This window comes from Panulirus ornatus, chromosome 63, assembly GCF_036320965.1.
Source record: "Panulirus ornatus isolate Po-2019 chromosome 63, ASM3632096v1, whole genome shotgun sequence".
Lineage (NCBI taxonomy): Eukaryota > Metazoa > Arthropoda > Malacostraca > Decapoda > Palinuridae > Panulirus > Panulirus ornatus.
In genome coordinates this window covers 13,416,684-13,442,774 of record NC_092286.1, presented here as the reverse complement: position 1 = coordinate 13,442,774, position 26,091 = coordinate 13,416,684, and the positions used below count along the sequence as shown (strand labels likewise).

Here is a 26,091-nt window from a genome sequence, read left to right as displayed (position 1 = left end):
GCAGAAGGCTCCTCCCCATCCACCACTATAGATGGACACAGAGTAGTAAAGCAGAAGGCCCCTCCCTATGCACGGCTGCAGGAAGGAGTCAGGATAGTAAAGTAGAAAGGAACTGAGAGGATAATTTGTCATTACTGCAGAGGTCTTTGACTCCCTGTTGATAAAAGTTTTCATGGTTTAGAGATTTTATGATATGTGTGTGTGTGTGGACGTCATTTGTCATTGCTCCTGCCATAATTATCGTAACAGGTACAGTTTTGTCACTATCAGACGCCACCTAGATGCTATTTTATAACTGGAAACACACCAGCAAGGACACCTAATGTTCAGTAGTGCCAGCAACATCATTATCACCAATATGACCATCACCGTCGTCTGTATCACCCTATCACCACTATCATTCTCACCCTATCATCACTATCATTCTCACCCTATCATCACTATCATTACCAACCATGATAACAAGAATAAGGCCACTGCCTTCCTCCTTCACCAAGATCACTGACCTCCATCTTCTTCCCCAAGGTCACTGACCTCACCTTTACCAAGGTCACTGACCTTCCCGTTCACCAAGGTCACTGACCTTCCCTTCTCTGAGGTCACTGACCTTCCCTTCACCGAGGTCACCGAGCAAGATCCTCACTAAACAAGGGTCATCAACCTCTCCACCAAGGTCACAACAATCCCCTCTCTCCCTCCTCTCTTCACCAAGGTCACGGAACAAGATCCTCACCAAACAAGGTCACTACCACCACTACCCAGGACCCTCACCAGGCAGGCTCACCACTCCCTGAGTTGTGAGCCACAGAAAACCTGTTTGGTGGTGGTGATGGTTGGTGTTGGCTCCGCTAAACTGTTGCTTCAGCGTCGAAGTTGAAGTAGTAACTGCTGCTGGTCTCCTCCCTCCCTCTCTCCCTCACTCCCTCCCTCACTGTTAACTGTGCCCTCCCTCCCCCCCCAAAAAAAAGACAGTTAAAGAAAAGTCTCATGTCATCTTGCATGTCTTTGGTGATTACCTTCCTTAGTTTGTGAGTCAGGCTGAATTGGCAGCGCCTGAGAGAGCGTTTGCCGTCAAGGTGTTGAGCACGACGGATTAGATCCTTGAGGACGACGACTTAATAAGCCTTCGTCGACCTTAACGTGAGTTAAAGTCTTTGTACTAAAATGGATAAAGGTTCGCACTCACAGGATTGAGTCGCACTGAAGAGGTTAAAGTCGTCTTATTTGAGAGGTTAGGTCGTCGTACTCAAGTGGTTACAGGTTCGTACTCACAGGATTAAGTCGTGCTCAGGGGGGTCAAAGTCGTCTTATTTGAGAGGTTAAGTCGTCGTACTCAAGTGGATAAAGGCTTGTACTCACGGGATTAAATCGTATTCAAGAGGTTAAAGTCTTATTTGTGAGATTAAATCGTTGTACTCTAGATACTCACGAACGCCACCCTTCTCCTTCAGTTAGTGTCCATAGTCGAGGTTATCAGTTCTAATGTGAACCAGATAACCAAATGTGGCTGGATCTAGAGAAGCAATAACGTTAATTTAACCTGTTTAGGAAAGTGGCTTTCCAGAGAACGGGCCAAAAGGAGGGCGAATATTGGCATCAGACAGCCTAACCTCTCGTGAATACTAGCTTCTAACTCGACTTACGACGGTAAGAAGGAAACAATAATATGATAATTATAATGATAATAATGATGATAATAATAATAATAATAATAATAATGATAATGATAATAATAATAATAATGATAATGATAATAATGATAATAATAATAATAATAATAATAATAATAATAATAATAATAATAATAATAATTCTTTTCTTTCTTTCAAACTATACGCCATTTCCCGCGTTAGCGAGGTAGCGTTAAGAACAGAGGACTGGGCCTTTGAGGGAATATCCTCACCTGGCCCCCTTCTCTGTTCCTTCTTTTGGAAAATTAAAAAAAAAAAAAACGAGAGGGGAGGATTTCCAGCCCCACGCTCCCTCCCCTTTTAGTCGCCTTGTACGACACGCAGGGAATACGTGGGAAGTATTCTTTCTCCCCTATCCCCAAGGATAGAATAATAATAATAATAATGATAATGATTAATGGCAATAATGACGATGCTACTACTACTACTACTACTACTACTACTAATAATAATAATAATAATAATAATAATAATGATAATAATAATGATAATAATAATAATAATAATAATAATAATAATAATGATAATAATGATAATAATAATGATGATAATAATGATAATGATGATTACAGAAAAATAATAGTTATGCATCTTGTGTGTGTGTGTGTGTGTGTGTGTGTGTGTGTAGGAACTAAGTGAAGATGATAGTATACAAATATGAGGGTACAGAGAAGAAGAATGTGGTATACCTAGCTTTGTGGCTTTGTGTGCACGGATATTGTGATGATGTGGATGTAATGCAGAAGAGCATAAAGAGCTAGGTCTATGGCCTTTGGCCAGTCTTAGTGAAGATAAGGGTATGGGAAGACTAGGGTGAAGTAAAGGAAAGATATAGTGAACTAGGCTCAGGGTAGGCCGAAAGCTGGCCTCGAACCCAGCTTGGTGAAGGTCAGGGTATTGTGAGGATGAGGGTGTAGTGAAGAACATAATGAACACAGCATGATCCTAACTTTAGGATGAATAAAACTGGGTAGTGAACATTAAGATGTAACGAAAATGACGAATTATTGATGACGAAAGTGTAGTGAAGATGAAGGGTAGAGATGACATGGTTTATTGGAGATGAGTGTGGAGTGGAGATGGGTGACCTTTTAGACCTGACCCTGAAAATGATATAAACTAGGCTCAAAGGCTGGCCAGAGAGGCTACTGATACAAGTAATAATGATAATAGGTTGTTATAATTATCATCATAATAATTATTATCATCATTTTTATTATTATTATTATTATTATTATTATTATTATTATTATTATTATTATCATCATTATTATTATTATTGTCATTTTTAGTTATTATGATCATTATGATAATGATTGTGATAATAATAAGGATGATAATAGTAATAATAACGATAGTAATAATAATAATAATAATAATAATAATAATAATAATAATAATAATAATAATAATAATGATAATAATAATGATAATAATAATAATAATAATAATAATAATAATAATAATAATAACTGATAATACAGCTCTGGTGGCAGAATCAAACTCTCGAGAAACCGCGGAGGCTGGCTGGTGTGTGAGTTTGGGAGAGAGTGTGAGAGGAGAAAGTTGAATTAATGTCAATAAAAGTTTGGTAATGAGGTTTAGCGATGGAGTAAAGACAGGTCTGTGTGCGTGTGAGTTTGAAAGGAGAAAACCTGGAGGAAGTGGAGTGTTTTAGTTACATGACAGCGGATGGAACCAGGGAAGCTGATGTGAGCCATTGGGTGGGTGAGGTAGCAAAATAAGATCCTGGATGCAGTTGAAAAGCTTGTGGAAAGAGAGGTCACTATTTCTATGGGCAACGATGGGTATGTTTGATGGTATGGTCGTCCCAGGGGCGCTGTATTGGTGCGTGTCGCGCGCCCTGAACACCAGAGAATGGAATAGGGTTGATGTGATGACAGTAAAATGTTTGAAGAAACTATGTGGATTGAGGAAGGTTGATTGTGTAAAGCATGACCGTAAGAGAAATGAGTGGTATGACCGAGTGAGCTAAACAGGGTGTGCTGGAATGGTTTAGACATACGAGGAGGATGAGTGAAGAGAGACTGACATGAAATGAAGAAAAGTATTTTAGAAGTGGAGAGAATAAGAAAGGGAGACCGAAGAGGTGATGGAATGATGGCGTAAAAGAAGCTTTAAGTTGTCGAGGCCTGAACCTACCAGAGGATGAAAGGTGTGTATGGGATAGAACGACCTGGAGCGTTGTGGTATACAGGGGGCGACGTGGTGTTCATTAGGTTTAGAAGGGGGTCAGGTGAATCCAAGGAGAGGTCTGTGGAGCCTGGCTCTGGAGATAGAGAAGCCATGGGTTTGGTGCACTGTTCTTGGCAGCTGGAATGTGGATGTAAGCAAATGAAACCGTCCTTCGTCCTTCTGTTTTTTGGCGGTACCTCGCTACGCGGGAAACAGCGAAATATAATAATGATAATGATGATGATAAAGATAATAATGATAATAATAGTAATAATTAATAATAATAATAATGATAATAATGATGATGATGGTAATAATGATAATAATGATAATAATGATAATGATAATGATAATAATAATAATGATAATAATGATAATGATAATCGGCTGTACAGGCAGTAGAAAGCATTCATTGCTTGCTGTGAATAATAGTGTTAATTGTTTGAGTCAGTTTGTAAAGTGTAGCATAAGTGAGTTATAATAAGTTATTTATCACGACGTTTAGGACTTTAAGTTTTTTCTTAGTTAACGCAGGGGAGAGAGAGAGAGAGAGAGAGAGAGAGAGAGAGAGAGAGAGAGAGAGAGAGAGAGTCGATGGTTAGGTAGACCTAATCCTATGAGCACGACCGTAAGACCCTTAGATATCATGACCTGACCTTTGACCTGACCTTTGACCGGACCCTTAAGGGTCAGTTCAAAGGTCAGGTCATACCCAAAGATCGTACGGTCCTGCTGATGAGGTTATGCGTTCTAAAGTATATATATATATATATATATATATATATATATATATATATATATATATATATATATATATATATATATATATACATATATTGCAATAGTTTATAGTGGTGTACGTGATATAGTATTTGTTGATAACCAAGAGGAAAATGAAACACGGTAAATTCCCAAGTGCACTTTTGTGTAATGATCACATCGTCGTCAGGGAAGATACAAGAATGAGATAGAAGACGTAGAACAGTCAGTTGATATACAAGGAAGAGACGTAGCTAAGACGTCATTGGTAAACAAGTGTTACCGGATGGTGGTGTTCGGGTTGGTGGTGTTCGGATCTGGCATCACCTGTTAAATCTCTATTTTGTGGTCAAGAAAGGGAACTGTAGCCAAATTTTGTCTGCGACAAAGCTAACCAGTTTGTATAGACCTTCACTAATAATCGTGTTACAATTCTTTGTGTATTTGATAATGGAAGATTCAATAACTGGATTCAATAAGATTCGATAACTGGATCAGCGTTACTCCAGTCAGTGCAATGGTCATGATTTTTAACATGATTAAACAAAGCATTTGATTACTATCCGGTTCTCATATGATATTTATGTTGCTTAAGGTTAACATAAAGACTCTTGCCAAGTCTGTGCAAAATAAAATATTTCAGTTTTTACAGGGTATTCTGTAAACACAGCCTGCAGAATTTTCTGGCGAGTTTTTGATTAAGTATTGTTATTGTAGCCTTCAGCAATATCAGTATCAATATATATATATATATATATATATATATATATATATATATATATATATATATATATATATATATATATATAACACAACTTGAGCTGTAGTTATCACGAAGAAAAATAATATTACTTCTTATCTGTAATAAAGGTTTAAGTCCAGAATATCGACGACACCCAAATCCGCTTCATAGGTGTCGAAGTGGGAGAGTCGTGTTTGTGAAGCGAGTAGAATTACCGAAGTGGTTCACGCCTTGTCTTGCTGCCGGCTCGGGTCGGGTCGCAGTGAAGCAGCGAGAGACGCGTTAAGGTCGGAAGTCTCGAGGGTTTCTCGTGTAACGTTGACTATTGGCGTGGGTGACGCACGACACATGCATGACCCTCATTCTCCCAAGCTCGTTCCAGTTGGGTTGTGCATCATGGGAAATTGATTTTGCTTTCTGTAAATTCATGTAAATTTTATTTTTTTGGATCAAAGTTTATCCATATATTGACTATATGTCAATATACTTCATACTTCCCATTTCCTTTATTATTGTATTCTCTCTGCTTATAAAGACAGTAACAGGCTTGAAATTGGCAGTGAACTCTTCATATGTTGCTCATTTGATACGTGGGTTGAGTTTTTGATTTGATCAATATTCTCTGTTGACGGCCACTAAATCCACTTCAGTATTTACAAGAACGTGTGGCTCGCTTTGAACTGTAGGTTGGAGGATCTGTGTCAAAATATCTCTTGAGCAAGACGGTTCGATCCCCAAGTATAGGGTTGAGGGTTCAGCCGAATACGTGGCAATGTTACATTGTCGTAATCAAGGGTTCAAATCGTCCTAGTGGGAGTTAAAGCTGTCGTACTCGAGAGTTCAAGCTGTCGTACTCAAGGGCTCAGGCTGTCGTACTCAAGGGCTCAGGCTGTCGTCCTCAAGGGTTTAAAGTTGTGTTCGAGAGCTCTCGTCATCGTACTTATGGGTCTAAGTTGTACTGATGGGGTTAAGTCGTCGTACTCAAGAGATTAAGTTGTTGTACTCAAGAGATTAAGTTGTTGTTCTCAAGAGGTTATAAGTCGTCGTCTTTGTCAAGTGGTCAAAATCATCGTACTTAAAGGTGGTCACGTCTTCGTACTCAGGGGGATGGTTAAGTCCAGCAGACGATTAAACTTTCGCCACGGTCATTAAATGGTCGAAGAAAACGAATGTTTTTTCCCCATTCCATTCTTTCGAAGTTGTAAAGTTAGATGGTTGAATATAGATATAGATAAGGTGGATGCAGAGAATCACAACACACACGTGACCTCGTAAATGCGCCACCAGGAAAATGAAACACGAGTTCCTGAGCGCTTTCGTGTATTACCACATCTTCAGAAGACTAGTTATAGAGAGGAAAAACTTATATTCTGTTTTCTTTGTTACTAATCCTCTGAAGATGTGGTAATACACGAAAGCGCTCAAGATTCCCGTGTTTCCTAATCCTTGTGGTATTTATGCTGATAGATAGATAGAGATAGATAGCTTAATAGAGATTGATAGATAGAGATGAATAACTAGATATAGATAGATAGATAGATTTAGTTATTTTGGTAAGGTTAATGGCTAGGATGCCTTAGTTCTGCTGTAGTGATGGGTGATTTAGTGTGGTAGCAAAATGTTGTCTGAGTGACGAGAATGTATTAGTATGAGAGCAATGCTGTGGGGCAGAGCATGGGTAAAGCTTTGAGACAGGGCATTGGTTAGGCTGTGAGACTAGACATGGGTAAGGCTGTGAGTTATAGGGCATGGGTAAAGCTGCTGTGAGGCAGGGCATGAATAAAAAAGCCCAGACGAGGTGTGAGTGAAAGATGAGTAGGCTAAAGGGGGTTGGGGTTAGGATTGAGGAGGCGTCTGGCAGGTTGGACTGGGTCGGGGGAGGGAGCGGAAGAAAGTGAAGACGAGGGTGTCCGCCCGGCTTTCTACCCCTGAACCCACAACCACCCACGGGCCCGCCCACCAGCCAGCCAGCCAGCCAGCCCCAGACGGCTGAGAGAGAGAGAGAGAGAGAGAGAGAGAGAGAGAGAGAGAGAGAGAGAGAGAGAGAGAGAGAGAGAGAGAGAGAGTTGGGTGGTGTAAGTGTTATGGAGAGAAAACCCAGCATCTCCACCTTTTTCCCCCGTCCCAGACGGTCGAAATTTTTTCGGGGCCATTTGGTTTGGTTGGTCGCGTCGGTCGATGCCGTGGGCTCGGGACCTGTCGAACACCCGGGGTCATTAAGGTGAAAATATGAGGCTGTCAACGTCATCTTACGACCATCAGTCGAAAAATAGAAAATACTGAACACTTTCTTCACGCGTTGGAAAATGATATTAAGGCCCCACACACACACACACACACACACACACACACACACACACACACACACACACACACACACACACACACTCAGATGTGATGTGGGATTGAGCCTTGTGGAATCCTAATTACAGCACAATTTCAGTGTATTGTGGTCCCTTGTGTCCCATGAAGTTACTGTATTCCTGTATGTTGAAGCCCATCGTGTGTATGACATTACGATTTTGTATTATGACTTGCTGTACCGTAACTTTTTGTAATTGCTGTAGTTTGTATTTGCTATACTGTAACTGTTTGTAATTGCTATGCTGTTACTTATTATAATTTCTTTCTCATGTATCAGTTATATTTCTACGTGTTCTGTACATCACTGTGATATGTCCTTGAGAGTAACTTTTATATATTTTCTGTTTCACATAATTCATTCTTCATTGTATATATATATATATATATATATATATATATATATATATATATATATATATATATATATATATGCTCTTTTCAGGCTTTTATTGATCAAAGAACACTTTTTAAGTCACTTGAATTTCCATTTTTATTCGTTGTGTAAAAGTTTCTTAATCGTGGTAGATGTGCACCTCACTCATGTGTTCATCCAGCGTGTGGAAATATCCAGCTTTACCTTGGTCGTGAAGTCTTGTAAGATTAATGAACTAATTACCGTCGTGACCCCTCTTGTTTGTGTAATAATTCGACTGTGTATTTTCAGCCAAATGGTCGCCTTAATTCAGTAAACCGCTCGTTATTATTATTATTATTATTATTATTATTATTATTATTATTATTATTATTATTATTATTATCATTATTGTTGTTGTTGTTGTTGTTATTATTATTATTATTATTGTTGTTGTTATTATTGTTATCATTATTATTATTATTATTATTATTATTATTATTATTGTTGTTGTTATTATTGTTATCATTATTATTATTATTATTATTATTATTATTATTATTACTATTATTATTATTATTATTGTTGTTTTTATTATCATTATTATTGTTATTACTATTATCATTATTGTTGTTGTTATTATAATTATTATTGTTATTATTATTATTATTATTATTATTATTAGGGGATAGGGGATGAAGAATACTTCCCACGTATTCCCTGCGTGTCGTAGAAGGCGACTAAAAGGGGAGGGAGCGGGGGGCTGGAAATCCTCCCCTCTCGTTTTTTTTTTTTCTAAATTTTCCAAAAGAAGGAACAGAGGGGGCCAGGTGAGGATATTCCAAAAAAGGCCCAGTCCTCTGTTCTTAACGCTACCTCACTAACGCGGGAAATGGCGAATAGTTTAAAAAAAAATTATTATTATAATTATTATATCATCTTTATTATTATTATTATTATTATTATTATTATGATTATTATATCATTATTAGTATCATTATTGCTATTATTATTACACGTCGTGAGAGTGACATTTAGACCAACATACTGAAACGCTACCGACATGAGAGACCCACCCTGTGAACACGACCAACACTAGAGACGAGGGCAGGCCGGAGCTGACGAGAGAGTGTGGCATTGAGAATGAAAGTTCGTCTGCTACGAGGACCGACGGGGCCCTACAAGGGGAGAGACTGTGGCCCCCTCACGTTGGTTGTGTGGGGGTCACTTTTAAGGCCCTAGGGCACAAGGGTCTGGGAATATGGGACGTGGGTCAGTAGCATATGTTGGGACGGGTGGTCTAAGGGTGTGGGGGCGTGAGCCAGTGTGTGTGTTGGAGTTTGGGACAGGAGGTGTGGGTGTGTAGGACGTGGGTTGTGTTGTGGGTGTTATATGTTGTACAACAGGCCTTGAGGAGGGTGAAGCAGCATGCAGGCACCACCAGACTCTCTCTGCACACCTGTGATGGTCGGTGTCCAATATCTGAATTAACGTAGATGTGAACCGAAGCTTCGAGAACGTAGGAGCTACAGCAAATAGACAAACGTAAAAGGTACTTTTTTTTCCAGTGAGGCAGACACGTAGCTTACTGTGAGTCTTGCCCAATCAAAAGCTCCAACTAACGATATGCTGGAGACTTGATAGCCCCCGGAGGTGTGATTTGCTATGTTTGCTACTCTCTAGCGAAGATGAAAGCTGTTGCCGACTCACCCAGACATACGTGACAGGTTGTATGCCAACTTTTCATCGAATCATTGGCTTGGTATTTAATCTCGCCTTCCTCCATCTTCCCCGCCCTACCCCATAATCTCACGTCCCTGTAAGGCGTCTCGATACATTTATGAAATCTTGCAGTCTACAGCTTTAGTAGATGTATACTGTATTGCAAGAATTTCATTCAAGTACAACTCTAGTCTCGCTTTGTGTGTGTGTGTGTGCAGTGACGAAGGTTTGGCTGAGCTTGTGTGTTGGAAGGTGCCTCACGTATGTGGCGGCTCCCCTCCTACTTGACTGGCATTAAAGATGCTTATATAAGGATGTACAGACGTGGTGGTGGTGGTGGTGGCACTTCTCTAGTTTGCCCACCAGCAGGAGTATCGGGGCTGGTAGCACATTAAGATGGATCACCTCCACGCCGGCAACATGCCTGGTGGGCTGGTCCCACTACAACTGCTGGTGGTGATACCGAAGACGACAGTTAACAGCTGCTTCCCCCAACTTGCGTTGACACATTAGCTTCGTGAGGCACAGGTTCCTCCTCGCCACCCTGGTTCCTGTTGATGGCTTCATGATTTAGCAACATCGTAAGGGGGACCAAACTGTCGAACCCATATACTTAGGTGGCTCTTTGCACAGTATCAGAGACTTGCCTAACACCCCATTTCCTGCACTGGGATGGGGCAAAGGCTTCTGAAGAAGGCTCGTGTTGGACTCATAGTAAATTAACACTTTCCAGAACACCTGTGCTCTTCCCACTGCAGTAGAACCTTACTGCAAAAATCACCATGCAAAACCGGAGGAAATTACTGAGGTAAGATAACGTCCTCCACTGCCAGTTTCGACTCGGAGGGACTGGAATGAACAAAAATCTACGCACAGCTGCACTCATTAAAATGCAGTTACGAGAACTGCGTCGCAATATGAATACGTCGTGTGCAAGAAGGCACTAGTACCAAACCAGCGACGCAAAAGTGAGTCTTTATTGGATTGACAGATTGGGTCGAATGCTCAAATTAGAACCACTATAGAGCAAAGGTACTGGAGAAAACAAACAAAAAAAAAATCTAAAGTGTCGAGAAGTGCACAGCTCTGCAACTTGCCACACTAGAAGAAGACCCCTTGGACTTCCTAGAAAAATTGCTGTTCATCTTTCTTTAAGGAATATCTGGCAGGGCAGGTTTTACACACACATTTGATAAGAACAGACCTGCAGCAACGAACAGCCTCGGCAAGGAAAATAAGAACAGATCTGCCGCAACGAACAGCCTAGGATATTAGATACAACAACTGGACTCACACAGCAGCAGACCATAGGGTCCTACTGAGGCTGTTTGTGATCGAGGAATAGATCCGAACCTCAAGGATTGATGTGGTAGGAGTAGAAAGACATATGCAGATTTTTCAGAGCTCTTAAGGTGGAAGATAGGTCGCGGGTTGAGCAGAAAGGATGGAAAATATACCCTCTCAAAACCATGGTATGGAACAAGGTATATGCTGTGGACTCCAACCATCCTCAATACACATGTGATATAAACTCTCAAAATAGTTCTTTTGGGGGGCAGTACTCCAGTATTTTGAAGATAGGAGGAAGGAACTGGTTTGTGTGTGTGTGTGTGTGTGTGTGTGTGTGTGTGTGTGTGTGTGTGTAAGAAACATCCAAATCACTTTCCATCTGCTGATAGTGTCCTCTGTGAGGTGGCGCCCCCTATAGAGGGATTTTTTTTTTTTATGTACCCCAGCAAATAGGGACTTCAGGTAGGGGTGGCGGCGGCTCACAGAGTACCCCCAGCAGGAGGACTTCCAGGTCCTGGTCCATAGTGCTGGAGGCTCACAGAGTACCCCCAGCAGGAGGACTTCCAGGTCCTGGTCCATAGTGCTGGAGGCTCACAGAGTACCCCAGCAGGAGGAGTTCCAGGTTCTGGTCCATAGTGCTGGAGGCTCACAGAGTACCCCCAGCAGGAGGAGTTCCAGGTCCTGGTCCATAGTGCTGGAGGCTCATAGAGTACCTACCCCCAGCAGGAGGACTTCCAGGTCCTGGTCCTTGGTGCTGAGGGCGTCACAGCCATCATGTCAGGCTAACTTGGGAAGATGTTTCGTGTAAGTTGCAGTGTTTGTATTGTGTTGCTTGTGTAGGAGGCTCCTGGAGGTGTGAAGTTCTAGTGTTCGTGATTCCTCCGGTGTCTTTAGTGTTGCATGTTTTTTCTCTCGGGGTCGTAGGAATGTAGTGAAGGAGGAAGTTAAGTGTTGCTAACTCTAGCCGCTCGGAAGGGAAAGTTATTGAGCTAATGTTGCTTAGGAATTTTTCCTTGCGTGTTACTTTTCCTTCGGTCCTGTGAAGGTGTTGCAACCGTGGGAGGTTAGTGAAGGGGAGTGGCAGGAGGTGGTGGTGTGTGACTCTGGTAGCAATGTGGTGGTGGTAGTGGGTGCGGCCTGGAAGTTAGGGAAGGGGTGGAGGGAGGAGGAGAGGGTGTATGTGGAGGAGGAGGAGGAGGAGGGGATCTATCGCCACCTCCCTTCCTCCCCCTTCTCCTTCCCTGGCTAGACTATCAAGTTGTGCAACACCTACTAGCCTGAGGGCTCGAGGTGGGCCCACGTTGGCTCTGGCCTGGCCAGGGGAGGAAGTGCCGGTGTGGTGGTGTGGAGTGTGGTTGATGGGGGTGGTAGTCTAGGGGCCGCTGATCGTGGTAGTTGTGATCGGGAGGGTGGTTATGGTGATGGTTGTTAGTGGTGGTGACGATAGTTCACATTGTTACTGGTGATAATTATAGTTGTGATGGTTGTAGTGGCTGTGGTAAGAGAACTAAGGTTGTTGTAGATGGTGGTCTGACAGCTGGTTGTTGTGAGTGGCTGCTGGTTGTTGGAATGGTGGTAATTGTGGTTACCAGAGTCGATGCTCACTCTTTTTATCAGTGGAGGTTGTGGTTGGTGTCAGGATTTGGTTATGGTCTGTGGTGGTAGAGTGGTGGCTGATAGTGGTGTCACTTAGATGATGGGTGATTAGTGTTGGTAGTGATGCTAAGTGTTGTCAGCGGTCACGGGTGGTGGCAGTAGTGTCTGTCAGTAGTGCTAGGTGTTTCTTGTAGCGTAAGGTGGTGGCAGAGGTGGTTGTCAGCAGTGGTTCTCTGTGTTGGTAGTGGTGTGAGGTGGTGGGATTGTTGGCAGTGAAGGAAGCAGTTGGTGTTGGCAGCCATAGTTGGTCTTGAAGGTGGCGGTGGCGATGGTGGTAAGGCAAGGTAAGGTAAGGGAGTGGTTGTCTGGGTAAATGAATGAGTATGGATGAGTAGATGATGGGTCAGGTGGATGCGTATGGATGAGTATATGACCGGTCAGGTGGATGAGTGTGGATGGGTAGGTGATGGGTCTGGTGGATGAGTGTGAATGAGTAGGAGATGGGTCTGGTAGATGAGTGTGGATGAGTAGGTGATGGATGTGGTGGATGAGTGTGAATGAGTAGGTGATGGGTCTGGTGGATGAGTGTGGATGAGTAGATGATGGATCAGGTGGATGAGTAGGTGATGTGTCGGTTGGATGTGTGGATAAGTAGATAATGGATCAGGTGGATGTGTTGGTGATTGGTTTGGTGGATGAGTGTAGGTGAGCAAATGATGGGTCAAGTGGATGACTGTGGATAAGTAGGTGATGGGTCAGGTGGATTACTGTGGATAAGTTGATGGATCTGGTGGATGAGTAGGTGATGGGTCATGTGGATGAGTAGATGATGGGTCAGGTGGATGAGTAGTGATGGGTCAAGTAGATGAGTGTGGATGAGTATTGATGGCTCGAGTAGATGAGTGTGGATGAGTGGTGATGGGCCAAGTAGATGAGAGTGGATGAGCAGTGATGGATCGAGTAGATGAGTGTGGATGGGTGGTGATGGGCTAAGTGGATGAGTGTGGATGAGTAGATGATGGTCAGGTGGATGAGTGTGGATGAGTAGACTGGTCTGTGACTCACCCGTCCATCACCTCACCCCGCCTGGGAAGAAGGTGTACCAGTTTAGACCGCGGCTGGTGTCAGCAGGCTGGTTGACGGTAGTGGTGTCAGCAGGCTGGTTGACGGTAGTGGTGTCAGCAGGCTGGTTGACGGTAGTGGTGTCAGCACGCTGGTTGACGGTAGTGGTGTCAGCAGGCTGGTTGACGGTAGTGGTGTCAGCAGGCTTGTTGACGGTAGTGGTGTCAGCACGCTGGTTGACGGTAGTGGTGTCAGCAGGTTGGTTGACGGTAGTGGTGTCAGCAGGGTGGTTGACGGTAGTGGTGTCAGCAGGCTGGTTGACGGTAGTGGTGTCAGCAGACTGGTTGACGGTAGTGGTGTCAGCAGGCTGGTTGACGGTAGTGGTTTCGGCAGGCTGGCTGACGGTAGTGGTGTCAGCAGGCTGGCTGACGGTAGTGGTGTCAGCAGGCTGGCTGGCTGGTTGGCTGACAGCGGGGGTGGTGGTTGGTGATTATATGATGGTAGTAGTAGTGGTGGTAGCGTTGGTCACCAACCACTTGCCTTGTGATGGTGTGTGTGTGTGTGTGTGTGTGTGTGTGTGTGTGTGTGTGTGTGTGTGTGTGCGTGTGTGTGTGTGTGTGCGTGTGTGTGTGTGTGTGTGTGTGTGTGTGTGTGTGTGGTGACTCCCTAATGCAAGGAGAAAGTTAAAGGTCTGATCTCCGAAAGGCCTTCCACCGCTCCCCGCTTGTCATGAGAGGACGAGAGTCTGTCATCTGTGGTAGTGATGGAGAGGGTTTATATAAAGGCTGTCTTCCCATCCGCGGTGGAGGGAGAAGAGAGAGAGAGAGAGAGAGAGAGAGAGAGAGAGAGAGAGAGAGAGAGAGAGAGAGAGAGAGAGAGAGAGAGAGAGAGAGGCTGGTGTTGTGGCCGACTTGGAATCACATACTCCTCCTGCTGGGGAGGATGAGGAAGAGGAGGGTACAGAAGAGGAGGAAGATGCAGAAAACTCCATGACTCCAGCTTCTTGCTCTTCGTCATCCGCTCCCTCCCTCCACTTCAAGGAAATACTCTTAAACAATCTCTCCTCGCTCATCCTCTCCGTATGTCCATACCTTTTTCAGTACACCCAGGAGGGAGAGCCAAAAACGGAGGACAGTAGAGAATAGAGATTGATGCACAGTTAGACATGATGGGACGACATGGAGCACAGATACGCACATGTGTCTGGGGGTTTGACGCAAATAAGGTAAGTATGTACGAGACAGACCAGTGAGAGGCGACGATATTCTTCGTTGACACTGACCAGGGAAGGTTTTCCATGAGCGATCTTTTGTTATTTAAGAATGTCTTATTACTCTGAAAGTTTCTGTTTTTGACACTTTGATTTGACGTGACGTCTCCTCATCAACAGGTCTGTTGCTGTCCACGGGGTAGAGTCCATGAGATTGCTGGGGAGCCACAGGGGTGAGTAGCAATCCATCAGCGTCATTGAGTTGGCTGAGGACAGACATAGACGCGGGTGGCAGTGTAATGTGGCAGAGCGGGTTTGCCTGACCTTCTGGCGGGCATAAGGCACACATCTCGATGGTCTTTTGGTATTCTGGTGTTTACCGTTACCTGTTATCCACATTGGCTTTTTGTCCATGTTTGGTGCTCGACGCGTCGCTGAGATTAATTATTTTTTTCTTTCCATTGACTTATTTTGCTTCATCTTCTGAGCAGGAGGGTATGACCCTTTGAACACGATGGTGTCAACCCTTGAGCTCGACGTTACGACCCTAGGGTGTAATGACAAGGCCATTTTGACCTGACCCGACCCTTTAAAGGGCCGGGCTATATGACCCAGAGGGTCGCACCCTTTATTCAAGGGTCGTACCGTCCGTATATTCAAGGACCGGACCGTCGTGCTCGTGTTTTCCGATCACGCCAAGATTATCGTGTGCCATTAGCGTCGGCTGCGTTCCTCATTACCAAGCAGTACACCAGCTGCATCGAAACGCAGAAGGTTCCCCTTCCTACTAACGCCACCACACCTTCAGGATGCTCCTGCCTCACTCACGTATTCTCCTCACCGCCACTTGTGCTGCTCCCAAAGCTTAGACAGGGTACTTCCCCACCTCTGCCTCTCTCTCTGTTGCTTTTAAGGGAATGGCATCTATTTATTTTTTAATAGTGTTATGGCCTGCTCACCTCCCTTGGTCCTTGAGGGGTCTGTATGGTTTGTGAATCTCTCTGTCTGTGGCTCTCTCTCTCTCTCTCTCTCTCTCTCTCTCTCTCTCTCTCTCTCTCTCTCTCTCTCTCTCTCTCTCTCTCTCTCATTAGGATGGGACTGTCCTTGAGGACTTTTAGTATGCACCTCGTGGTTCCTTTAGGCTGCGTCTGGCTTGAATGATGAGGTGGAGTGAGTTGAGTGTGTGGGTGACGGAGGGAGGGTAGATCGGGTAGAGGGTGTGGGTGGGTGGGGGGAGTGTTCGGTCTTCGGGTGAGCCTTAGGGAAGCTACAGGTGGTGTGGGGAGGTGAGGGGAGGAGGAGAAGGAGGGAATAGCGGGTGGAGGATGGCCAGAACCTGCATGGTAATAACTTACATGTTGGTCCACACGTACACAACCTGGCATACGGAGGCAGGTGTGTAACGATGTCTCTCTCTCTCTCTCTCTCTCTCTCTCTCTCTCTCTCTCTCTCTCTCTCTCTCTCTCTCTCTCTCTCTCACACACACACACACACACACACACACACACACACACGTAAGTGGGCCTTCCTGGTGTAGTGATTAGCGTTGGTGACCATGAGTCAGCACGGACCAGCCCGGGATCGAATCCTGGGCGTGGCAGACGGCCTACACCCAACCCAGGTGTTCGTCCTCCCCTCGGGACAGGTCGATAAATGGATGCCTGGCTTAGGGTGGTGTGTGTGTGTGTGTGTGTGTGTGTGTGTGTGTGTGTGTGTGTGTGTGTGTGTGTGTGTGTGTGCTGTACAGACATAGGAGGAGACACATGGCACATATATGCAAAGTTAAGAGACGGGGCAACACGAGTGTAAGACTCTCTCTCTCTCCTTATCACACACGAATAATAACCGCAAATAAGAATTGCACACACACACACACACACACACACACACACACACACACACACACACCATTTTCTGAGGGTCATTATTTCCATGACTTCACGAGCATAAATAGCAGCAGGGATTTGCCAACCTTCTGCTAGACGTGCAGCAGACGTCGGCTGGAGGGAGGGAGGGAGAGGCATGGGTGGTGGTGGGTGGTGGGTGGCGGTGAATGGAAAAGGGGGAAGGGGGTAGAGGGGGAGGGAGGAGGTGGGTGTAATAGAGGGTACAGGTCTTGAGGGGGGAGGGGAGGGGGGTGTGGAGTTGTGACACCCCCCCGTCCTCTACTTTCACCAATGAAACCGCAGACCATCTTTTGTAAGGATAAGGTGGGTGGTGGGGGGAGAGAAAGTCATGGCCAGCCTTCGGATGCTGGAGAGGGAGGGAGAGAGAGAGAGAGGGGGAGGGAGGGAGGCCAGATGGAGCGGGGTGAGATGGTGGTAGTGGGCGTGGAGAGGGAAGCAGGATGGAGAAAGGGGGTAATGGATGGAGATATAGAAGGAAGAGTGTGATAAAGGGAAGCGAGAGGAAAGTGAGGGAGATGTTTTCGTTGGAGAGGTGATGAATGTGTGAAGGAGATGATTGCTGAAGAGTTGATGGATGTGTGAGGGAGATGTTTTCGTTGGAGAGGTGATGGATGTGTGAGGGAGATGTTTGCTGAAGAAGAGTTGATGGATGTGTGAGGGAGATGTTTGTTGGAGAGGTGATGGATGTGTGGGACACATTCACTGGAAAGGTGATGGTGTGAGGGAAATGTTTGTTGAAGAAGGCTGGTGTGAGAGGGACTTTAGGTTATGAGGGAGGTGTATGTTGGGGAGGAAAGGTTTTACCATGTTGAGGAGGGTAATATGAGGAGGACGTCAGTGAATGAGGGAGATGTTGATGGCTTGAAAAGGGGCAATCCAAACGATTGAGTCGACAGGAAGGAGGTGGTATGAATTAATCATAAGAGAGAGGATTTTTTTTTTTAATTGTTTATTTAGTGTCTTCACCCATTGAAGACTCGTACCAAGCCTTAGCCCACACCTTCCTTCATTGATAGTAAGGAGGCTAGACAAGTACCCTTCATCCATACTGAAATGCTTTCTCTGTGTATATATAGATAATGATATATTTTTTTCAGAATAAAAGAAATAAAGAATAAGGCAGTGATCATGAGGATAAAGATATGACATGAGGGACTTGAGGTAAGAAGGAGCATATTAGGGAAATTAGGAGGAGTAGTAGGCCATGAGGAAGGAGAGAGAGAGAGAGAGAGAGAGAGAGAGAGAGAGAGAGAGAGAGAGAGAGAGAGAGAGAGAGAGAGAGAGAGATGAGGGTTCCACGGAAGATATTTTTGTGTGATGTCTAATGACTCTTGATTTCACTCCTTCAGGTTTCTCCTGATTGCGTGCTTGCCTTCCTGGCCCTGTTATTGTGTGTGTGTGTGTGTGTGTGTGTGTGTGTGTGTGTGTGTGTTTCTGTGTCTGTGTTTTGTGTGTGTGTGTGTGTGTGTGTGTGTGTGTGTGTGTGTGTGTGTGTGTGTGTGTCTGTGTGTCTGTGTCTTTGTGTGTGTGTTGTGTGTGTGTGTGTGTGTGTGTGTGTGTGTGTGTGTGTGTGTGTGTGCGGCAGTGGGTTAAAAAGAGGTTTAGTTGGTGGGGGTGGATTGCTGGGATAGTAGGTCAAAGGTTGAGGGTCATAGGATTCTATTTGTAGGTCAGGAAGAAGGAAGAGAAGGAGGAGGAGAGGAGGAGGAGGAGGAGGAGGAGGAGGAGGAGGAGGGGGAAGTGCTGGTGGAGGGTTGGCGGGTTGGAGTTGGTGAGAACTTTTACTGACGTAGCACCACCAACATCATCACCATCTTCACTACTATTATCATCACTATTATCATCATCATCATCACTATCACTGTCACTGTGTATGATGATTGAGAAGATATACAGAGATATTTTAATCCTTTGAGCATGACGGAACGACACTTTAAGCATGACGGTACGACATCTCGAACATGACGGTACGACACTTTGAGGATGACGGTACGACACTTTGAGCATGACGGTACGACATCTTGAGCATGACGGTACGACACTTTGAGCATGACGGTACGACACTTTGAGCATGACGGTACGACATCTTGAGCACGACGGTACGATATCTTGAGCATGACGGTACGATATCTTGAGCATGACGGTACGATATCTTGAGCACGACGGTACAACACTTTGAGCACGACGGTTGGATAAACTTTGAGTATGGCAGCAGATTAAAGACCAGGGCATCATACTCTTATGGTTATACCGTCGTGGTCAAGGGTCGCACCGTCGTGGTCAAGGGTCGTACCGTCGTGGTCAAGGGTCGTACCGCCGTGCTCAAGGGTCGTACTGCCGTGCAGAAGGTCCACACTTCCTCCCTATGTGCTGAATTACTTTTTCATTCGTTTTCTTTACATTTTTGCTTTCGTGACGTTATTTCTTGAGTCTCTGTTATCAGGAATTTTGTTTCGTCTGTTTTCTTTTTTTTACTTTTCCATCATTCTCTCTCATTATATCCCTTCTCTGTCTTTTCTCTCCATCATTCTATTTTGTCATATCCTTTCTTTATCTTTCTTTCCATCATTTCGTTTCATTAATTCCCTTTTTCATCTTTTCATTCCATCATTCTACTTTATCATTCATTTTCTTTATCTTTCCTTTTCCATCTTTCTCTGTCATTACTTTCCTTCTTTCGTGTCTTTTCCATCATTCTGTTTCATTATTTTCCTTCTTTGTTGCTTCCATCGTTTAATCTTACATTTCCAGTCAATATATTCCTTCGTCACTCCTTTCCAACCATTTATTTCCATCAGTATCTTTCTCTAAATTCTTCGATCTTTTCTTTTTTCATCGAATGATTTTCAAAAGTACCTTCTTCCTCCTGTTGCTATTCTTCACCACTTATCATCTTCCTCTTGTTCAGCTTCACCGCTTACCTTAGCTTGCTTGTCTTCACCTTCTCCTCCTCTTTCTCTTCTTCTTCTTCTTCTTCTTCTTCTTCTTCTTCTTCTTCTTCTTCTTCGTCTTCTTCCTCCTCCTCCTCCTCCTCTGTTTATTTCTCTTCTCTACTTCTTCCTCTTGCTTATCTCTTCTTCCTTTTACTTATCTCCTCTCCTTCTTCCTCTTGTTGCATATCTCTTTCGTCCTTTAACTTCTCTCCTTCTTGTTTTCCTTCGTCTTCTTGCTTATCTTCTCTCCTTCCTTTTAAGTATCTCCTTCGGCCATGGCTTATCTCCTCTCCTTCTTCCTCTTGTTTATCTCCTTTGTCTTCTTATCTCTTATTTTTTTCTCTTGTTGCTTATGTCCTTCCTTCGTCCTCTTGCTTATCTCTTCTTCTTCTTCCACTTGCTTATCTATCTCTTTCCTCCTTTTGCTTATCTTCTCTTGACGATTCGCCTGTCAGAGACAAGACGAATCCTCACCATCTCCGTAAGAGGATTAGGGAGGAGGTGATTGGCTATTCCCAGATTGGTAAACGAGATAAACGCGTGTGGTTAGGGGGATAAACCAGCCACCGTTCCCATATTAGAAAAATTGGTGAACGTTTGTGTGTGTGTGTGTGTGTGTGTGTGTGTGTGTGTTTAGCCATTTTATCAGATTAGAAAACGTGGTGCGCTTTATTGTGGTTTGGGGATGTGATTAGCCCAATCCCAGATTAGAAAATGGGGTAAATGTGTTGTAGTTAGGGAGTTGATTCGCTATTCCAAGATTAGAAAACGTGGTAGAGGTGAGGTTCGGGAGGTGACTAGCCATTCCCACATTAGAGGACGGGGTAAGCGTCTGTGTGTGTGTGTGTGTGTGTGTGTGTGTGTGTGTGTGTGTGTGTGTGTGTGTGTGTAGTTGGGGAGATGAGTGTTATCGATTAGCCATTCCCCGATTAGAAAACGCGGTGGGCGTGGATCAGGCAGGGGAGTAGGCCGCTGGTGTGACAGGGCGTGGGGGGAGCGGCGTACATGGGGTAGTGTTGTAGGGGGGGAGGTTGAATGAGTGGGCAGAGAAAGTTCTCATCCCCCACCTCACCTCACCTCCCCTTTCTCCCCAGTCTGTCTGGTAGGGAGGGAGTGAGAGGGTTTGGTGGTGGGGGGTTTTGGGTGGGGAGGGATGAGTGGTCGGACGGACGGACGGGGAAAGGAGGGTGTGGTGGTGTGGGAGGGAGGGAGGGAGGGAGTGAGAGGGTTTGGGGGTGGGGGGTTTTGGGTGGGGAGGGATGGGTCGGACGGACGGACGGGGAAAGGAGGGTGTGGTGGTGTAGGAGGGAGGGAGGGAGTGAGAGTACGGAAGAGGCGTGGGAGGGGGAAGTAAGGAAAGTGCGGGAGGGGACCTCGGGTACGCCGTGGGGTGGAGGGCATGGGGAAAGGGGGGGGGGTTGGGGAAAGGGGGGGGGGCGTGGAGGGCATGGGGAAAGCCGCAGCTGATGATCCTGTGCCGGAGGACAGTGACAGTGGCCTGCATGCCTCATCGTATGGCTAAGACGGGGGCCATGTAGTAGTACGGAGAAAGTATACTGTCATGGAAGTTCTATAGGGAAGGATGACTGTGGGTGTACGGGGGTTGTGGGGTCGGTCGTCACCCGTCGGACACAACGGGGAAGAAGGACTTACGGGTCACCCCGTTGTGACTGAGGAAAGCTGACTTAATGGGGTTATTGTGGTTGTCATTTACACGTGTACATTGATGATAGTATTAACAGCCATGTGCGTTAATGGTGTCATTAAGAGACGTGTTCATTGATGATGTCATTAACAGCCATGTGCGTTAATGGTGTCATTAAGAGACGTGTTCATTGATGATGTCATTAACAGCCATGTGCGTTAATGGTGTCATTAACAGACATGTTCATTGATGATATCATTAACAGACGTGTGCGCTAATGGTGTCATTAACTGACGTGTTCATTGATGATATCATTAACAGACGTGTGCGCTAATGGTGTCATTAACTGACGTGTTCATTGATGATATCATTAACAGACGTGTGCGTTAATGATGTCATTAACAGACATGTTCATTGATGATATCATTAACAGACGTGTGCGCTAATGGTGTCATTAACTGACGTATTCATTAATGATATCATTAACAGACGTATTCGGTAATGATATCTGTAATAGATATATTCATTGATATCAATATTCATTAACAGACGTAGTCATTGATGATATCAACAGGCGTGTTTATTAATGATATCATTAACAGACGTATTTAATGATATCATGAGCAGGCGTGTTCATTAATGATATCATTGACAGACGTATTCGTTAATGATATGAGCAGATGTGTTCATTGATAATATCTTTAATAGACGTATTCATTAATATCATTAACGGACGTGTTCATTAATGATATCATCAACGGACGTGTTCACTGATCGTAGTATCAGTAAACATAATTATTTATGATAATCATAAACTTGTTTCTTTAGCCGAACTTGAAAGGTATTGACAATCTTCGCCTTTGCTAGTATTGGGTCGTTGTGTATTTGAAGGGTACTTGAACTCCACGTCTGAAGAAACTTTCGTTCGCGTTCGTATTACATCTGGAAGGGGGTTGTGTGAGAGAGAGTGGGAGGGGAAAGTGCGGAAGGGAGTTGAGGGAGAGAAAGAGAGTGTGAGGAAAGATGAGGAAGGGAAAGAGACTTGGAAGAAGCATAAGAAAGAAAAGGGAGGTTGTGGGAAGGGCCAGAGTAAGGAAAAGACAGAAAAAGGAGGGAGGGGGGGGCAGATGAAGGGGTGTGGGAGGGAGGAGAGACTGAAGGATGCTGAAGTGTAACGCAGGAGGGGGGGGGGGGGGGCGTGGAGAGAGCCAGACGCACACCTCTGACCCAAACACCCGGCCCACGACACCTGCTGCACGACAACTGCGCCATGATACCGGCAGCAGGCGCCCTGGGGCGACCAGCTGGGCCAGGTGCACAACATCATACAGGAAGTACAACGTGTTCTTGAGCCACGGACATTGATAAGGTGGAGGAGGAGGGTTGAACCTCCTCTGTTACCACGCCGGAGATTATTTTGAGTTATAGAGAAGCAAAGTGGGTGTTGTAGATGTGTGAAGTTGTTGATAAAAAAAAAAGGGGGGCTGTGAGGAAGAGAGATGAGATTGCAAGTGAAAAATATGAGGTTTCGAAGCAGCTGAAACTCCGACAGTGAGGTTGAAATTGGGGGGAAACAATGTTGTGGAGGTCCTTATTCAGGGCAGAAGTTTGAGGTTAGAGATAGATAGAAACTGGACGAGGTCGTACTTGTAAACATGACTGGTGCCTTCACATGTTCAACTTAGGTTCTAAACTTCGTCATATATATATATATATATATATATATATATATATATATATATATATATATATATATATATATATTATATATATATATATATATTGGAAAGGATCACAATTTTGCGCGTGATCAGGATATTCCTATGATCATGTCCACGGAGAAAATGAAACACAATAAGTTCCCAAGTGCACTTTCGTGTAATAATCACATAATCAGGGGAGACACAAGAGAGAAATATAAGTCAGTTGATATACATCGAAGAGACGAAGCTAGGACGCCATTTGCTAAACATGCGATTGTCCCATCGCATGTTTACCAAATGGCGTTCTAGGTTCGTCTTTTTGATGTATATCAACTGACTGTTATATTTCCCTCTTGTGTCTCCCCTGACGATGTGATTATTACACGAAAGTGCACTTGGGAACTTATCGTGTTTCATTTCTCCCGTGGACTCATAGGAATATATATATATATATATATATATATATATATATATATATATATATATATATATATATATATATGTTAGATTTTGCTGCTTTTTTATACGTTATATTTGTAGAAGTTCTCAAAAGCTAGGCCCTCATACTCCAGGGTTGTACCGACATGCCCAAGGGCTTTGCTGTCGTGCTCAAAGTGTCGTACTGTCGCCCTCTTAAGATCGCACTGTCGTGTTCTAGGATCGTACCGGCGTGCTTAAGGGGATCATAAACCTTAATAGTGCTCAGGAATGTTCCTGGATGGGAAAGAAGAAAGAAAAGAAGGTAGGAAGGAAGGAAGGAAGCATGCCTCTGTTACAGCGAAATCGTAGGGTCCAATACCAGACATCTGGACCTCCGCCTTGTTTTCCTCGGCTGGGGTGATCATAGAGATGGTTGGTGGACCGACGACCTCACGACCAGAGGTGGTGGTGGTATGGGTGGTGTAAGGACAGAGTGGGGAGAGGGAGGATGGTGCATTGACACTACTATGGCGTCAGTCAGCATGTCTCTCCAAGTTACGTATGAGAAAAGACCTTACAGTGTGTGTGTGTGTGTGTGTGTGTGTGTGTGTGTGTGTGTGTGCGTGCGTGTTATACGTATGAGTAATGGTCTTGTAGCGTGTCTCTTTGTGTGTATATTACATGAAAACTCACTGTAGCACTGTAGCTACCATTCATGCAGTGTAGTTAATATGTATCTGTCTCCTGAACTGCAGAATGTTGTATTCAATTCGTAACAAGATTTCTGTAGAGAGAATAAGCTTACATATAATACCTGTACCTGCTTCACGTAGATGGTCACACGTGTCACTTGTACTCGCCTTCTCTCCCCGTTCACATTCCAAGCCAACCTCCCTCCCTCTGGCCATCAGACTCGCTTAAGATTTATCAACACGTTAACAAGTTCCTCCACAGGAGGATATTCACATGTAAACGCCCCCCTCCCCACACACACACACACACACTCCACCGAGGAGGAGAGGTTGAGATAAGCCGCCTTTACCCACTTCCTGAGATAAGTAATGATTATATTCAATAATGGCCTGAGGAGCTAATGTAATTACACGTTGAACTGGGCCAGGCCGGGCCCGCTGGAGAACGAAAATGTAATTAAATTCGCACATTAGATTGGTCGTGTCTGGAAGACGGTAAATCTCACCTGGACGGGATTTCGAAGATCACACACACACACACACACACACGCACACAGTAGCAGCAGCAGCAGCAGCAGCTCGAAGTCAAGAGAAAGACCTCGTATAACTTCCTCCATACACGGTATAAACAATGCACTTCCGGCCTCACACCACAACCTCCAGAGAAGAAATGACAAGTTTGATCGACCCCGCCAGTCAACCACCCAGGCTCCCCCGTGATCAAGGTAGATCACTGCTAACCAGGCCACAGGAGACAAAACGCTCCGAACTAGTTTTGCATCGAGACAAACCACATCAAACCAGCTCCGAACAAGCTTTCACATCTTTTTAGTTCGTCCTAGACTCAAGAAAATTCACGTCTGACGCAAATGGAGTAAAAAAAAAAAAAAAAAAATTAAGCACATTTTACCACCCAAAAACAGAGGCAAGATCGTAAGTGGGGCTTAATAGACGTCGGAGGCATTACCAGCATTCCTTCCGTTCCCACCATTCCCATTGTGCACAGTTCCTCTTGGTCCCGGGGATCAAGGTAAACAATGATGACGTAGTTCCCGCGCAAAATTTGGCGCGCAAGCGACGATTGTGGTTCCTGTCGCGATCACCATGATTTTCTGTTTCTCTTCTTTTTCTCTTCCTCTATTCGTCCATTTTCTCCATCTCGTGATGCCCTCGCTTCTCAGTTATATATATGTTTTTTTTCAATTTGTATTTGTTATCTGTTCTGGGATTTGTTCGTGAGATAAACAATTGTGTCTTTTCACATACCTCGAGTTCCTTGCGAGACGTGCTTGTCAGCTGTCTGAATCAGGGTCGAAACTCGACTGTTTTCCTTGGGCGGGGGATATGAGGCATCAGAACCTAACATTAAGGGTGTGGTCTTGTCATTGCCCGACGATAATACAGGTGTCCTTTTTTTTTTTTCTTTTAGACATTATTCAAGATAATTACCCTACGATGCTCCGAAAATTGTCCATTCCCATGCAGAGTAGCCCGACTACTTATTTACCAACAATTGAAAACAGAGAAAGAAAACGCGTGACGAGAGTCCTATATCTGGTATCAGGGGGATCGCATCTCCCCCAGCGGAATATTACTATTGCTTATTGAAATTCAGATATTTGAATAAAGAGTCAGATACAGAGCCCTTTATTGTTCGTTCAACTCTGTTGATCACGATGGCGCTTGGCCTTGGCCTTCGACCTGACCCTTGAAGGGTTTAGGTCAAAGGCCAGGCCACCTGTAACCAAGAGTTGTATTGCAGTGTTTAAGGATCACACCGTCGTGCTCAAAAGGGGTTAAACCTTTT

General features: G+C 44.4%; 2 protein-coding genes across 2 annotated transcripts in view; both read left to right on the top strand.

The window, feature by feature from the left end:
* The window catches only part of LOC139746021 (rho GTPase-activating protein conundrum-like), a 361,826-nt gene that overhangs the window by 28,169 nt on the left and 307,566 nt on the right, over nt 1-26,091 (top strand). The window lies entirely within an intron of this gene.
* LOC139746022 (uncharacterized) overlaps nt 1-26,091 on the top strand; it is a 238,593-nt gene that overhangs the window by 42,608 nt on the left and 169,894 nt on the right. The window contains exon 2 of the mRNA XM_071656824.1: nt 15,165-15,217. Within this exon, the coding sequence (XP_071512925.1) occupies nt 15,165-15,217 (53 nt within the window). The remainder of the gene's footprint in view (nt 1-15,164; nt 15,218-26,091) is intronic.